The sequence below is a fragment of the Nematolebias whitei genome, chromosome 1, assembly GCF_014905685.2.
Source record: "Nematolebias whitei isolate Nwh7 chromosome 1, NemWhi1, whole genome shotgun sequence".
Taxonomy (NCBI): domain Eukaryota; kingdom Metazoa; phylum Chordata; class Actinopteri; order Cyprinodontiformes; family Rivulidae; genus Nematolebias; species Nematolebias whitei.
Window position 1 is genome coordinate 36,271,420 of NC_056498.1, and position 16,761 is coordinate 36,288,180.

General features: G+C 39.2%; 1 protein-coding gene across 1 annotated transcript in view; it reads left to right on the forward strand.

The window, feature by feature from the left end:
- Positions 1 to 16,549, forward strand: part of sema4f (sema domain, immunoglobulin domain (Ig), transmembrane domain (TM) and short cytoplasmic domain, (semaphorin) 4F) — a 92,295-nt gene extending 75,746 nt beyond the window's left edge. The window contains exons 4-15 of the mRNA XM_037676715.1: positions 7,194 to 7,292; positions 8,827 to 8,938; positions 9,047 to 9,166; positions 9,278 to 9,432; positions 10,918 to 11,099; positions 11,311 to 11,452; positions 11,535 to 11,748; positions 13,864 to 13,973; positions 14,067 to 14,218; positions 15,039 to 15,094; positions 15,271 to 15,461; positions 15,585 to 16,549. Of these exons, the coding sequence (XP_037532643.1) occupies positions 7,194 to 7,292; positions 8,827 to 8,938; positions 9,047 to 9,166; positions 9,278 to 9,432; positions 10,918 to 11,099; positions 11,311 to 11,452; positions 11,535 to 11,748; positions 13,864 to 13,973; positions 14,067 to 14,218; positions 15,039 to 15,094; positions 15,271 to 15,461; positions 15,585 to 16,232 (2,181 nt within the window). The 3' untranslated portion in view covers positions 16,233 to 16,549. The remainder of the gene's footprint in view (positions 1 to 7,193; positions 7,293 to 8,826; positions 8,939 to 9,046; positions 9,167 to 9,277; positions 9,433 to 10,917; positions 11,100 to 11,310; positions 11,453 to 11,534; positions 11,749 to 13,863; positions 13,974 to 14,066; positions 14,219 to 15,038; positions 15,095 to 15,270; positions 15,462 to 15,584) is intronic.
- The last annotated feature ends 212 nt before the right edge of the window (positions 16,550 to 16,761 follow it).

The following is a 16,761-nucleotide window of genomic DNA, read 5'->3' on the forward strand; positions in this document are numbered from 1 at the left end:
TATATATATATATATATATATATATATATATATATATATATATATATATATATAAACTACTAGTATTTTGTACTACTATCCCTACTTCGAAGAAGTGAATGTGTGTATTTTATATTTTGCTTTGTGTGTTACCTGTTGTTTTGTCTGTACAGCACTTTGGTTGGCCTTGTTGCTGTTTTAAGTGCTTTATAAATAAAGTGGTATGGTATGGTATGGTGTGTGTGTGTGCGCATTTGTTTATATTGTATTTGGGGACTTAAACATCCTAATTGACTAGTCATTTGGGGACACCTTGGTAAATGGGGACTGAGTGCACAAAGGTGTAGGATACACAAAGCTTAAGTGATATTTGCTGATAGAAGTGTGTGTGTGTGTGTGTGTTTGTTCCACCAGACTTATTCTGTCTAATGTCCATGACTCATAATATTTACAGTTGGGTTATTTGGCTTTAATCCTCCCGGAAGATCCCAGAGAGAGAGAGAGAGAGATGAGAAGACCACCGCTGGAAAGTTGTTAGTTCTTATCTGGTCAGGATGGATGTGAACCATTTAAAAATCATTAAACTAAAGAACCATTCAATAGAGAGCACTTGGATTAATTTTGGTTGAAAATCTCATATTATTGAAATGTTTTTTATGTGACTCCTTGAGGTTTAAGTACAGAACATTTTTAAACAAGGTGTTACAAGGAAAACCAAAAAGCCACGTTAGAAACAATTTATTTATTAAGGTATTGGGGGATTTAAATAATCTTAAAAGCTATGAAAATCCAAATGCTAATAGCTGAGGGCAACATTTGATGTTTTGTTCTTTTTTCAGCTGTCAAGGAAGAAACTAGTGGCAAAATAATCCCTCTCTCCCTCTAATAATTCTGTATTATAAGATACTTTCAAATTAATATAATTTCCACAGACTAATAGTAAAATAGCACCACATGTTGGACACAAGTGCTTTAAAAAGTCAAGAAAATTGAATTTATTTTGCTACCATATATGTGTTTATGCATACGTGCGAGTTTATTTCACAACGTCACACAGTCGGGCATGGGATGAGAAGTTCTGGGACTTATTCCAAGGCCAGGTGAGGGGTGTCGGCAGGCACAAAGACACAGTAGCAGTGAGAGGCAGAGAGGAAGACACAGATGTCCAGTAACTGTTTTTAGAAACTGATTAAATAGAGCGTACTGTGCATCTCTCTGCGACAACAAACAAGCTACTTCCAGTAAATTCACTGTTCTCTCAGTCTGTATGGAGTCATGTTTTAGACTTTGGTCTTAAAGAGCAATGACCAATTGAAATAGAGCTTTTAACTCAAGATTAATGTCCAAAAATGCAAAAAAAATATTTTGTTCATATACCTTTGCACGCTCATTTTTTTGTAGTCAGTAACAAAGGACTTCAACTAGCTTTGATATGTTTTTTATCTCTATGCTGATATATCCTTATCAGCAAATATTCTGCCTGGCCAAAAAAAAGTTGCCACCTGGGTTTAACTAAGGAAATAGGTTCAAGCCTCCTATTGGATAATTACTGCATGGGCGATTATCTTTCAGCTGGCAACAAGTTATTTAACCCCAACAGGTGCAATGAGTTTCTTCTCATTTCTTAAACAACCATGTCGAAAGACACATCGCATGGTCGTGGAAAAGATGTCAGTCAGTTTGAGAAGGGTCAAATCATTGGCATGCATCAAGTAGAGAAAACATATAAGGAGATTGCAGAAACTACTAAAATTGGGTTAAGAACTGTCCAACGCATTATTAAAAACTGGAAGAATCGTGGGGACCCAATGTCTTCGAGGAAGAAATATGGCTGAAAAAAATTCTGAATGATAGTAATCGACGATCACTTAAATGTTTGGTGAAATCAAATGGAAGAAAAACAACAGTAGCACTCAAGGCTATGTTTAATAGTGAAAGTAAGAGCATTTTCACACATACAATGTGAAGGGAACTCAAGGGATTGGGACTGAACAGCTGTGTAGCCTTAACCTTCCTAGCGGGGCGAGATCCCGCACGCACTTATGATGTTAACGGGTCAGTTGTGACCCGTCTTAAATCAGCCAAAAAATGCCCTCAAAACAGTGTTTTTTTAAGAAGTATTAGAACACATCTCTAAAATAAATTTGTCTTATTATTTTGTTATATTAATATTATTAACCATAGTAACATTTATAGTGTTAAGGGTAAGTTTTGACCCATGTATATTTACGTCAAAAAAAGGAAGAAACATTTATTTTCAAACATTGAACTTTAATACCAATATAAAATAAAAAGCAGAACAAGTAATAATACAAAATACAGATTCAGAAAGACAAGAAAAAATCAAAATGAAATAAATACTCTTCTAGTTACAAACATGCTCTTTCTAGTTTCTTTCTGTCTTTCATGCATGCGTATGAACTTGCGTATGAACTTGCGTTGTGTTCAGATGCATGTGTTGCAAAAAGTGGCAGTTTTCCTATGTTCTTTGCATATGTATTTTCTGCAGTCAAGGCACAATGTGTTTGTTTTCCGGTCTTTATTGCTTGGGCACATCTGACACCTCTTTCGTTTTGAAGCAGGTGGAGTTGTGGGTGTGGTCGATGTTGAAGCCCGGCTGCCTGAAGGGCGTGTTGTCACTGATGCACTTTGTGCAGCTGATGATGTGGTTGGAGTGGTGCTCCGGAGCTGTCTGACAACGTTCGCAGTGGCTGGGTCTCGGGGTATCCGTTCCCTTCTCTCAATGTATGGCTTGATCAACAAATTTCCTAGCTCCTGAAGGAACAATCTCCGCTTGTGTTTTTTTTTGGCGTTCCACCCCAAGTCAATCTGGGTCCACAAGACAAATGCATTGTATGCAGACACATCTAGGATGTTGTAAAATACAACCATTGGCCATCTCCTGGTCATTCGCTGGCAAGTGTAGGTGGCAGTCAGCTTGTCCAGGGTGTCCACTCCTCCTTTGTTTTTATTGTAGTCCAGGATGATTTCAGGCTTTTTGTCACTTCTTGTTGACACAGCTGCATCTTTGTGAAGAGTGGACATAAGTACCACACTCCGGTTCTTTTTGGGACAGTATGAAACAACACTGGTGGTTTCTGTAAAAGCAAATTTTGAAGACAGTGGAGCCCTGTCTTTCACCTGCAAAATTTCAAGGGGCAGCTCAGGTTTGTTTTTTCTTATTGTGCCCACCATGGTAAGTTTCCTCTTGAGAAGTTCTTGTCCAAGATCATAGCTGGTGAAGAAATTGTCACACATGATATTGTGACCCCGCAGTCCAGTAGTCATATCAAGGATTACCCGTTTTCCTTGATTCTTCTCAGGGATGCCAGCTGCAAGTTTGCCTGTGTAAATCTGTAGATTCCAGGCATAGCTGGTTTTCGCATCACAGGCTGCCCAGATTTTTATGCCATATTTGCCTGGCTTACTGGGCATGTATTGTCGGAAGGGGCATTTTCCACGGAAAGGGAGAAGACGCTCATCCACTGTCACCTTTGGTCCTGGGTTGAACATCAGTGGAAGGAGCTTCACCCATCTATCCCAGACGTCTTTGATGGGAGCAAGCTTGTCAGACCGTGCTCTAGTATCTCTGTTGTCAAATCTGAGGACTCTTGAGATCATTTGAAAGGTCTGAAGTGACATTGTTGCGCGGAAAATACTCCTGCCTGTGGACACATCCCAGAGACTAGTAAGGGCCTCATTGCTGGATCTGTACACGCCAGCGAGAAGAAGAACACCAATAAAAGCATCCAGGCACTCCTCATCAATGTCCTTCCAAGTGTCACCGTGAACTTTTTTCCCTTCGCGGTTTATCATAGCAATGATGACTTTCTTTAGTGACAATGGCATAAACAAATCAAAGCATGTCTTGATGTCACTTACTCGTGTCACAGCAAACCTTGTAATCCCAGGGGTCATCTTCATAACATTTTCAGCAGCTTCCCTGCCATGTGAAACAGGAGGAATCGCACTCCAAGTGATGTTACCCTTTTTGGATTTATAGGTTTCAGTTACAGGAGCAGCTTCAGCACCTGTGCCCTCCTCATCCGACGAGTCTGTGTACTCTGATTCATATTCAATAGCATTGTCCTCCTCAGAAACGGGCTCATCTGTGTCACTAGGTGTGTCCTCTGCATCATTTTCAGCAAGGATGTGATCTAGAGCTTCTTGTACTGTGAATCTTCTCTTCATTTTGGTATGTAGCCAAGCTCTAGGTAAAATGGACTGTCTGTTTCTACATGTCTCTACATGCCCATGTAGAGACACACCCAGGTGGGTGTGTCTATCTAGGTCTGCCTATCAAGATGGGCATGGCTATCCAGGTAGGCTTATCTCTACATGGGCATGCCTCAACATGTCACTGCATCTACAGCTGGATGAACTTTTTCAGTTTTTGGGAGCAGAGTATGAGGGACTTATCAATAAAAGTAGTATGGATAAATGGGGATGTTTTGGTCAGTGAAGTAGACAAACAGGTAAAAACAGAAGGCCCTAACATATGTATGACAACGTTAGTGAGGTCACAGTGTGTTTATGATTTCAGTTTTGACACTGATTATTGGTTGATAGTCTTATACCATAACTGGGTCACAAATGACCCCAGCGCGGCAAGTGCGTGTTGTTCTATAAAAAATAAAAATTAAATTTAGTGAAAAAAAATATATATTTTTTTTATTTAAATAAAGGTTCCAGACAAAGTCAAAAAGCCTTGATGCAAAAAAAAATATTTAAAAGACAGTATCATGATTTAAAATTTAAAATGGGTCACTACGGACCCTAACATAGTAGGAAGGTTAAGAAAACCACAAATCAGAATGATGAGGCTAACCAGAAAACAAGGCTTCAATTTCTAGGGAGCATAAAGATTGGACTCTGGAGCAATGCAAGAAGGTCACGTGGTCTGATGAGTCCAGCTTTACCCTGTCCCAGAGTGATGGGTGTATCAGAGTAAGAAATTTTTGAACAAAGTAGATGCCATTTCCTGCATTCTGGTGTATTTTAACATGTTGTTAAACATCTACTTTTACCTACATACGTAAACACTTGATTCAATAGCAATTTTAGAGTTAATGGCACAACAAGAATTAGCCTGACCAACAGCTCTCCTTGTGTGAATAGAGTATGCTCATTCCTCTCACACATCCTTGCCTCCCACCCCCCACATCAAAAACTGCCGGAACTAACGTAGCGCTAAGCTAGCGGCGCGTAGTACAGACACATTAGCTAAGATGTTACAGATGTAGTGCTCTGTTTCTGTCACACATCCTAACCCCCCACCTCGTCAGTAACTGCCAGCACTAATGTGGCGCTAAACTAGTTCACAAAACAGAGGTGTCTGTCCCTCTTTCCCCCGTGAGCACCCTGCCAAGGCAGATGACCGAGGGGAAACGCTGCATGTGGTGTGGAGTTGTTGTAGGTAACCAGGAAAACCCAGAGTGGATTTTTAGTGGTTTGAGTATTTTCCTCAAGTGGAATGAAGTAGTTCACAAAGAAATAGAAAGTGCTGGGTGTACTAATATGTCATGGTAAATGTGGGTGGGGGTCCGAATTAATACTTTTTAAATGTGGGTGGGGGGGGGGGGGGACACGTCCCCTTCTTATACAATTGTTGTGACAGTTACTGTATGCTTAGGAGAGAAAAGCAACAGTAAGAATAGATACTCAACAATAGTGTGTTTGTGTTCAACTTCTGCAGCAGACATTTTAAGACCATCCATATGAGAACATTTGGCAAAGTTAAGGGAATTTTTTAACAACCCCTTTAAAGGATTAAAGTGTTTTTAGGATCAAAATGAGAATATTGCACAGCAACTTGGCTGTCAAGAATAATATCATATTCTTCCACTTGAGGTTTCCTCATGTTACAGGGACATTTTTCTAAGTTACTCATGCAGGCCAACAAATCAATCATGATGATGAGACAGATTCCATGAAAAAAAACAGGTCAATTTTTGCTTTTTCACAAACAGGATGTTACTAAACGCAAACAAACTGCAAGTGTTGAAATGATAAGAAAAAGAATATGTCGATGGAGCTTTATCTCATCAATATAATCATCACGTGTTAAAAACAGCAAAACTCTACAATTGTTTAAGATTTCCACACATTTCTGCCTCAGATGGGTTCATTATTCTGCTGATAGCCAAAACGATGCTAATGACTGATATTCATATATGCCTCTAACAATGAAAATATTTAAGATGTGGGAGGAAAGCATTTATTTAAGGTTATTATAGAATTAAATTCAATAAAAAATTATAAAATAAACCCATTAGACCCCTCCCCCCCCTCACACACACATACCATGACAATATTATAAGTGAAGCATTGTAGGAAAATATTTTATTTTTTTATGGGAAATAATTAATCCTGAGGTGATCCCTTTGTTACCGGCTCGATGTTCACTGTGCATCCCAGATAAAGCTGTACCAGCGTGGCGGCACTGGTGGGGTGGTAAGCTTGGGGGGGGGGGGGGGGGGTTCTGATGACACGATCTGAGCATGAGAGAGGATCAGGTCCCTAAGGAGGCAGTGACTCAGGCTTGGAGCACATCCAAACCAAACACACACAGGGTTAAATATAAATTACCTGCATCATGGTTTCATGGCAAATGGGGTGGGACAGTAAGGGGGTTGTTTCTACATTAGAGGGAGGGGTGGCTACAGGTATGAACAAATACAAAACCTTTAAAGAAAGAAGTGTGTAGTTTTGTATGTCATCCGTGGAACTCAAACAGTTTCAGGTTGCATGTTGATGGAATGACTCTGTTGGTTAACTGTGGGGATCTCGAGTGTCACCGAAAGCTGTGGGGGTTTCACGTTTCCACTCAGAATCTCTGACACTACTTGTTCTATTCCCTTCATCTGACTCCCTATTTTGGCTCATGACCAAAACCACATTGTTTTATACACAAAACAAAACCCCAGACATCAAAATGGTTGAACTAGATACATGTAGACCTTTGTGTCTTATCGCTAAAAAGTAGGATTTGTAAATCATAACGTGTTTATTCGAGATAACTTTGTTTTTTCACAAAGGTATTTATGACGTTGGATTTGAATAATCCTTATGTTAAGTGTTTCACCTTGCGCTAAACAGAACTAACAGTAAATTGTTATTAATCCAATGAAAACTATTGCACCAAAACATAAAAATAAGTACTTCTTTATTAATAAAATTAAAATAAATGTCTTTGACTTTGTCTCTCCCTGCAGGAGGACTGCAGAAACTACATCCGTCTACTGGAATTCATCGAAGATGGTCGACTCTACGTGTGTGGTACCTATGCCTTCGACCCCCAGTGTGCATTCCTGGTAAGTCCATCCATCATTGTTTCACCAACTGACTGGTGTGATCGATCAAAGCCGGGCACACTGGAAATAAATCACACAACAGCAACAGGACAGGGATTTATTCTGCAGGGATTTTCTATGCGAATGTGCATCTGCAAATGAATGTAAGTCCATGAAACTAAATCTAAAGGAGAAGCAGAAAGTAATGTTCACAGTCATGTTATGTAATGTGTTTTATTAACATGAATAGTCCTTTTAGACAATAATGGGTAACTTTTCATCTGAGAAAAGCATTTGTCTATTTTTGGATGTTTTTCCAACAAACGTTATTAAAGGCTTAGAGCATAATAAAACTGACTGATCACTAAAGCTCACTAATGAATCATCAAACAGTAAGGACAAATGTAACCATGCTGAACTTGTCTGGGTAATAATGTAGCTCGGTCCAAATAAATATCAACCTGTCAGTTTGTCTTTTATTCTTCTTATGATTAGTACTTTGTGTTGTGTTTAATGATAACCAGAACTGAATGCTGTTTGATCTGCATGTAACAAAATATGTACTGGTCAGAATCATGGGCTCATCACAGTGGGTACAGCACCTCATGCCTGTCTTCTCATAGAATGGTATACAGTACTGCACAATACACCGATGTTAGCAAAAGAAGTACATTATAATAAAAATATGTACCTGTATGGAACAAGATACGTACTGGTCAGAATCACGGGCTCATCATAGAGAGTACAGCACCTTATGAGGAATAGAATTGTACGTTAGCATCAAACTAGCAGATATTTTCTGGTGTGTAGTAGTCAAATACAAAGATATCAACTCATAACATGTACAATACAAATCTTATAATTGTCCTGAATTACCTAAGTACATTTTACTTTTTTCATTCATTCAACCTTTATTTAAACAGATAAATCACATCTTACAGTTAGTCTGTGATCATATAATGGACAAAGATCAACGTTACACCATTTTACCATAGTGCTAATATTACTGAACCCTTGCGCCTGTCTTCTCGTATAATGGAACCGTTGTCTGTGTTCACTACTCTTATTACATCCAACCATCAAGAGGGGGCGCTGTTTCACCCTTTTTATAAGAGCCAAATGAAAAGTAATGACAAGTGGAATCGTACACTGCATTAACTCTGTTACACAAAGACTAAGGGCTTATGTTTATTACCCATGGATCAACAAATTGGGTCTTGGTGTTTGTCCAGGGACGTCATGCCTCTTAGAGTTAGAAAGCCAGATTTGAGCTAACAACCTTCCTGGTCTTTTGAGCCATTGATATTGTATTTCAAGCATAGCCAGTTTATATTTAGACCTCTGTCTGGAACCCAAAAGTTAAAGGAGTGGAACCAACCTTCCCTGCTGTCTGGTTTTAGTAAGGTAGCTCTTACTTTGCTGCTGTTTGTTCAAATATTGCTCCCATAAATTGGGTCCAGATTACTTTAATTCCTAGCAATAAGAGAAGGCGGCAACATTTAGCCAGTGATATAAATAGTCTGGTTTTGAGCTGCACCTTTCTTTTGTCCTGCAGGAACCCTCCTCCTTCACTTTGGAGCAAAATGAGGATAGAGGGGTGAAGATGGAGACTGGGAAGGGCAAGTGCCCCTTTGAGCCCAGTCAACATTACACAGCAGTTATGGCAGGTAGGTTCTACTGGATCATCTAACAGTCTTGTTTGGTTTCAGCTTGACCAGCTGTTACAAATGTTTCCAGAGTGTAAGAGTGATCTTCTGTCTTTTTATGTTGTCTAGATGGTCTTCTGTACACAGCAGCCACCAGTAACTTCCTTGGAACACAGTTTGACATCTCCAGGGCAACGGGACCGGAGCAGGAGCGCATTAGGACTGAGCAATCCATCAACTGGCTCAGTGGTGAGATGCATACCCACAAAGTCTCACTTTCAGACGCACATTTGCAAACCTTCTGTTAGTGTTACACCTTGCCGTATAACTAAAGTTTTGTTTCTGTTTACATTGATGCAGACCCAAAGTTTGTCAGCTCTGCCTTCATAAAGCAGCCTGAGGACAATAATCCCACTGGAGACGACGATAACATCTATTTCTTCTTCACTGAGACAGCCAAAGAGTATGATCTGTACACCAAAGTCAAAGTGCCAAGAGTGGCACGAGTCTGCAAGGTAAACTTTACTTGTGTGAATGTTTATGAAGCATTCGCACTATTGTGATCCATTTTTCTTCTGTATGTTTTGAGATTCTCGTCCTGCAATTTTCAAACAATTTCAACAATTCATAGATCAAAATGTTCAGCTCTTTCAGGACAATCCTGCTCTGACTTTTGGTATTGGGGTAACTTTAACTTTTTGAAATATTTAGCCTTTTCTGTCATTTTTCATAGAAAATGAATTGAGATATTTTTACATCCTTCAAAAATCTTTAGATCTGTTTACAACCTTTTACTGCTTCTTTCACATTTTGTTCTGGTTCAGCTTCTTGTGCAAATTTAAACTTTTTTTCAGCTATTTTCAGCTAATTTCATCGTTTTTTTCCCACCGGCTGTCTTTTGCTCCTTCTAAATACACTTCTAAATTCTTTCTGCTAATTTCAGCTTGTTAAGCTCTTTTCAGCTTATTTCTGCAAGTTTCAGCTTTTTTTTCTTACTATTTCAGCTACTATATATCTGTGTTTTACGCTAATTTATGCCATTTCAGCTAATTCCACAGTTTTTGCATTCACTTACACTTTTTTTTTTAGCCCAGTTCAATCAAAATGTGCTCTTTCCACTACCTTCTTGTAATTTCAGCTTTTTTGTTTCTGAATTTTTTACCTGCTTTTTGGCTGTTTTTGTTTAGCTAACTTCAGCTTTTTAAAGAAAATTACCACTTTTTTGTGCTAATTTCTGCTGCTTTCAGCTTAATTGGGCAAATGTGTTCTTTCTGGGGTTTTTTTCCTGATACTTTAAGTTTTTTCTACCTTTTCATCTACCTTTAGCATTTTTTAGCAAATTTTAGCTGTTTTCAAATAAATTAAATTTTTTGTGGTAATTTCAGCTTGTTATGCTCCTTTCAGCTTTTTTCTGCTGGTTTCAGCTTTTTTCCCTCTGCTATTTCAGCTACTATTCAGCTGTTTTTATTCAAATTTTAGTTTTTTTTGGTGCTAATTCTACTTTTTTTAGCTCATTTCACCTCTTTCCAATTCCTTCCAGTAATTTAAGCTTCTTTTCAGCATTGTTATCCATCTATCCATCCATTATCTTTTACCCGCATCTTCCATTTTGGGTCATGGGGGTCGCCGGTGCCCATGTCCAGCAATCACTGTGCGAGGGGCGGGGTACACCCTGGATAGGTCACAAGTCCATCACAGGGACACATAGAGACAAATCAACATTGTTATTTTCAACAAATTTAAGCTTTTTTAAAGCTATTTTTTAAATTTGTGCTTATCTAACCTTAATTCAGCAAATATGTGTTCTTTCTGCTTTCTTCTGTTAAATTAGGCTTACTCATCCATTTCAACATGCTTTTTTAAGGCTAATTTCAGCTGTTTTTCAGCAAGTTCTTGTGGAATAAGCATGCACACTTCGTTTTTGCAGAAAATTCAGTTTCTCTAGTTTACAATGGCTGTGTGATGTGTTTGGACTGAAATTGTGTTGACTTCACATGTAGTCTGATGTGGGAGGGATGAAAACTCTGCAGCGACGTTGGACCACTTTTCTCAAAGCCCAGCTGGTGTGTGAGGACAAACCCAGTGGTCAACGCTTCAACATCCTGACAGACGTCTTCACAACTCAGCACATTCCAGGAGACCCCAGCAGCACACACTTCTATGGACTCTTCACCTCCCAGTGGTGAGTTAATTAAGCTCTTGGAAGAATCACACCCTTGAGCTTTTTTAAAATATACAGTATTTTGTTGTTTTAATCATAAATTGTCTCTACTGAAATCCAAGGAAAATGGAGATTGTTTGGGGATCAAAAAATGATCATTAGAATTATAGGGAAAATAACAGGACAATAAAAAATAAAGTCATTTAAGAGACATTTTTGTGATGTTTTACAGGGAGCCTGAAGATGTGTCAGCTGTGTGTGTTTTCAGTCTGTCTGACATCAGCAAAGTGATGGACGGTCCTTTCAAAGAGCTGAAGAAGCCGTATGAGAACTGGATTAATCCCGAGCCTGTTCCGACACCAAGGCCTGGACAGGTACTGGACGCTGCCGCCAAACAGCCTGTTACTGTCTCCATACAAATTAAGTTTAAAACAGATCATCCCTTTTTTTTTTTAGTGCCTGAACAATGCACTGAAGACTGAAGGAATTGAGTCCTCCCTGAAACTCCCTGACAAGGTGCTGACGTTCGTGCGAGACCACCCCCTGATGGAGAACAGCGTCACTGCAGCCCCCCTGTTAGTCCGGAAGGGAATCAGATACACCAAGCTGGCTGTAAACCTAAAAGGAAGTGCAGAGGAGCAACAAGCAGCCCTGCTACAACTTGGAACAGGTGAGAAGTGAAAAAAAATGTACGTATCTGGACTTCACTGTGCAAAAGTCTTGAACCACCATCGAATTCTTTATTCTTGTATAAAAGAATCAAAAATTGCCCAGAGCTTTTCAAAAAAGCCATAGACTCTAGGTTTTGTTCTGCCATTTCACTCCAGACCTTGTACAAAGTCATTTTTAAATGAATGTTTGCGTGACTGGCGTCAGCTCCTTACACAAAGTACCATATTTTCCAGATTATAAATTGCACTTTTTTTCATAGTTTGGCCAGTCCTGTGATGTACGGTCCAAGGCGACTTATATTATACCCCCCCCCCCCCCCCCCGCGCGCAAACATTCACCTAGAGACATCTGAGAAAAACTTAACACAAATAAAATGCCCCCTCCCCCCCAAAATACAAACAAACAAAAATACCCAATCCTATTCTGTAGATTACAAACTGAATGTAATGAAATATGCAGCCCAGAATAGTAATCAAGCAGCAGAAATAAAGTTTGGAGTGAGTGAGAACTGGTGAAAAGAAGAGGTTACTCTAACTGCAATGAAGAAAACGAAGAAAGCTCGGACTGAAAGCAAGATGGCCAGAGCCGGAGGAACGACTGAACAGAAGGGTGCTAGAAGAACGTGCTGCTGGGAGAGGCTTGTCGACGGCCCAGTTGCGTCTCCACGCCATCGCCGTTGCCAAGGAGATGAATATTAGGGTGTTTTCACACCTGATCGTCCGGTAGACTTGGTTTGATTCTTAACCAAAATTCAGACATTTCAGCTGGTGCGGTTTGCATTCACACTGCGCTGGGTCAATTGAGCCAACACGACTTTCAAGTCAAGGTCGAGAGTTTCCGTGAGTTCGTTAGAAAGCAGGTAGCGGAACACAACATGTCACTGGATCACGACGAAAAGAGGAGACCGAGCTTCATCTTCCTCCAGAGTTGGCAGAGTTGTTCAGAAGCGACACAGAAGATGAAGAATTCAATGGATTCAGTGATTTGGAATGAGATTGGTAAATTTACTGGTAAGTTGCTTGTCAGACTCGTTGGCTTCTTATATTAATTAAGCCTATTCAGGATCCCAATAAGTGCGATTTATATTCCGAAGCGACTTACATATGGGTATTTCCTCTTCATGTGGCATTTTTTGACTGATGCGATCTGTACTCTGGAGCGATGTACAGTACGGAAAATACAGTAGGTCTGTAATAAGGCCACAAAGACAAGCCCATCTTTAAGGTGGCAGTCCACAAATCAGAAATGAATCGTATCACATCTCATGACAACATAATCTGTCATTATAATCATGCCTTTGAGCTGCAGTCCCAATTTACCCAGCTTTATATGTCAACTGTTATGACTGCTACTACTTCTCTTCACAGCAGCAGCGGGTTAACTTCATAAATCACACTGATGACCAGAAAACAGACTCTTGGAGTGTTTTGTAAAAGAAACTACCTCCTTATCAAATATAAGAATAATTGAAACATTAAAAAAAACTTTTAAACTAAAATAATTCACTTGTTTAATGTCGACACATAAGAGATAATTTATTATCAATAGAATTTTAAGCTTTAGCTGCAGCATCCTTTTGCTAACATATCAGTAGCCAAAAATGGGCACCAACAGGGTGAAGAGCTGTTAGATGAAAACTTTAAACCTGTTGATGAAGTGAACGAATGGTGACGCATCTCTGCAGGTCTTGTGTCAAATCAAATTATTTTCCTGCTGAAGACAGTTTTTCATGGTACTAACATTTCTGCTTCTACAGATATAAAACAATGTGCACACCTTGCCAAGAAAATCCAACATAACTTTTTTCTGCTTGAACAATTTATATTCTAAGTAGCTTAAAAACAATGCTCCAAACAAATAATTCCTCTCAGATTGTTTTGGTACAAGGGAACGTGAAAAGCTGTCAAAGCCTTGTAAAAGAATGAAGGAAGTTTGAGAAATTATTGTTTAAAATCACTCAGAATTACAAGAAATCATAGCTCTAAGGAAGCAAGACTTTTGCACACTTTGGTTAAAAAAAAACCCAAGATGTAATAATTATTTTTTAACTGCGTTATTTTGTTTGCAAACTGAAATGAAAAGCAGTAAAATGTAAAACTTATTGTTGTTGCAGATCGTGGGGAGCTCCACCAGGTGGCAGTAGTGGGCCAGAATGCCACTTTACTCCAAGAGATTCCTCTTTTTGCTTCACAAGAGCCTGTTAATTATATAATCCTGCATCAGGTAAAGCACACCACGCACACATAACAGTCTGCTCTGTATAAAGTTATGTATTTTATTGGTTAGCGGTTCTGTAAAGGTTCTCTGTGTTTCCAGGGTGGCGCTCTGGTCAGCAGTCCTCTGTCGGTGGCTCGAGTCCAGACTCAGGGCTGTGATCTGTATCCAAGCTGTGAGGTTTGTGCCAGAGCCAGAGGACTGGGCTGCGTGTGGAGCGCAGGAAACGAAACCTGCCTGTCAACACAAGCAAAGTGAGTACAAAAACATCAAAATAAGAAGGTGGAAGTTTTCACTGAAAGATTTCTAGATTTAATAATAAAAAATAAAAAAAATAGCGGTGACAAATTCAAACCAATGTGTCAGAGTTTGTTTCAAACTTATGAAATTGACAAATGTACTTATTGTTTCGATATATTTCAGTTAGGCAGTAGAGACATTAAACACAAGTGAAAAATGGTTGTTTTTTAATATAATTTTATGTTAGTTATTACAAGTACAATATTAAGAACATGGAGGTGGAAAGATGACAGAAGGAAACCAAAACAAACTTTAAATGATATTCTGAATAAACGTTAAACTACACTCAAACTATATGATAATTTAAACTTTAAAATTAAAAAATTAAACGAGTTTAAAACTCACTTTACAAACTAAACTTAAGAAAATAATTTAACAAACTTCTAAACTAAAAACAACACTTTTAACACACTTCTAAATTTTAAACAAACTTTTAACAAACTAAAATAAAAAGGTATTTGACAAACTTCTAAACTTTAAACAAACACTAACCCAACTCTAAATAAAAAAAAGTTTAACAAACTAAACTTTCAACAAACTTTTAACAAACTTCAGAATTTTAAACAAACTTTTACCAAACTTGAAACACACTTTATGGAAACTAAACCCTAAATAAACCAGTACTAAACTTTAAACAAAGATAAAAACCCCTTTTATTAATTTAACAAGTAACAAATGGAAATGTAACAAACAATTTTCTAGCAAACCTAAAATATTTTTTGTTAAACTCTACCTTAAAAACTCGAACCGTAAACATTTATTTTTGTGTTTCAGCCCCGGTCCAGGTGATATTGTGGATAACGCTTTAAAAATGTGTCAAACATACGAAAGTAAGTATATTAATATCCTGATACATGCTCAAGTATTTTAAGTTTTTGTTTTTTAAATATAAGTGTTAATTTCATTTACGTAAAATAAATTGTATAATCAAGTTGCATGTTTATTTTAAAGAGTATATCTTCCAGAACAGTTAATTTATCTCTTTGGTTCTTGTTCTGACCTCCAGGCCGCTGCCACCCATCTACCATGGCGCTGAAAGTCTCCATGGGGCTACGTATCCTGCTGCCTTGTGTCCAGCTCTCTCCTCGGCCCTGTAGCTGGGAGTATCCTCCCCACAGACACACCAGGCAACACAACTCTGACTTAGAGGTGACTGTCGCAGAGGACAGTTTGGGGAAATACGTTTGCACATGCCAGGTATGCACAAACACAAAACTTCACACTTCAAAGATTTAATTATTTTTATTTTAAACACTTTTTTCTACACCATAGAATATTTTTGATGTCCTTTCTTTCGTGTGTCTGGTCAATTTGCTACAGGAGGGCGGACCAAATGTGAGAGACCCCACCCCCTGCCGCCGAGCAGCCTATCATCTGATGCTCGAGGAACCCAGCGTTGGAGGATGGGCCAGATCGAAAGAAGGTCGCCACGTTTTAGCCGTCTACATCCTCTTCTTCTTCATGGGCCTTTTGCTTGGCGCTGGCCTTTTCTACTTTGTGAACCAGAGGAAGCAAAATGCACTCCAGAAGCCTAATAGTTCACAGTTGTCGGAGAAGGAGCGGGAATTACTCAGCTCCACATCCACTCCGCAGTTCCCCAGCAGCTCCAGCTTGCTATCTTGCGGTTTCAGGATGACCGAAAAACGAAACGGAACAACTTCCACAACAACTACGACGACACTCCTCAGCAATCATGGTAACGGTGGTCAGCATGGAAACAGCTTCAGCGGCACAAATAACAGCAATGGACTGTATTCAAACTGCAAAACAAGTAGCAGCGAGCTAAAGCTCAGCTCTGAAAAATTAGCAGCAAACAGGGCGGGGGTGGGGGAGTCAGGGCAGGGGGATGAAATAGATAAAGGGTTGGGAGATGGGTTAGGGGAAGTGTTGGACATAAACGAGACTGAATACAAAAACTTGTCTAGATCTCAAGCACCACTGGCCAAGTGTGAAGAAAGCTCAATATGAAAATAAAAAAGAATCCGACTTTGAAGAGTTTTGCAGGATCCAAATAAACTGAGAACCAGTGGGGATAAATGCAAAATGCGGTACTGCCCAATGCCTTTGCATAGGAGCTGTGGCATGAAGAGATTCATGAGGACAAGTTTATGACAAAGCATGTTCAAAAAAAACTTTTATATACGACGAGATGTGCACAGCACAAAACAAAACTGTGTGTGATAATAAGACCACTTATTGTTAGTCACTCAGGAGAGACACGGTTTAAAAATGCTTTGGATGTAAATTAAAAATAGAAACAGCGAAGTGAACTGTGAAAACAAGAAATCAAAGATGAAACGTCTACTTGTGTAGACGTGGAAAAGCCATATGTTGTTGTTGTGCAGTTTCTCACACACTTTTCTTGAAGGAGCTGCAAAGGGAAAGTGCACTTTTGTCTCTTCCTCCTTAATCCATTTGTGTGAGCTCATGACAAAAACCTGGATCCACCAAAGGACTGGTCAGCAAGGAGCGCCCGGTAACACCGCACTGGTCCCAG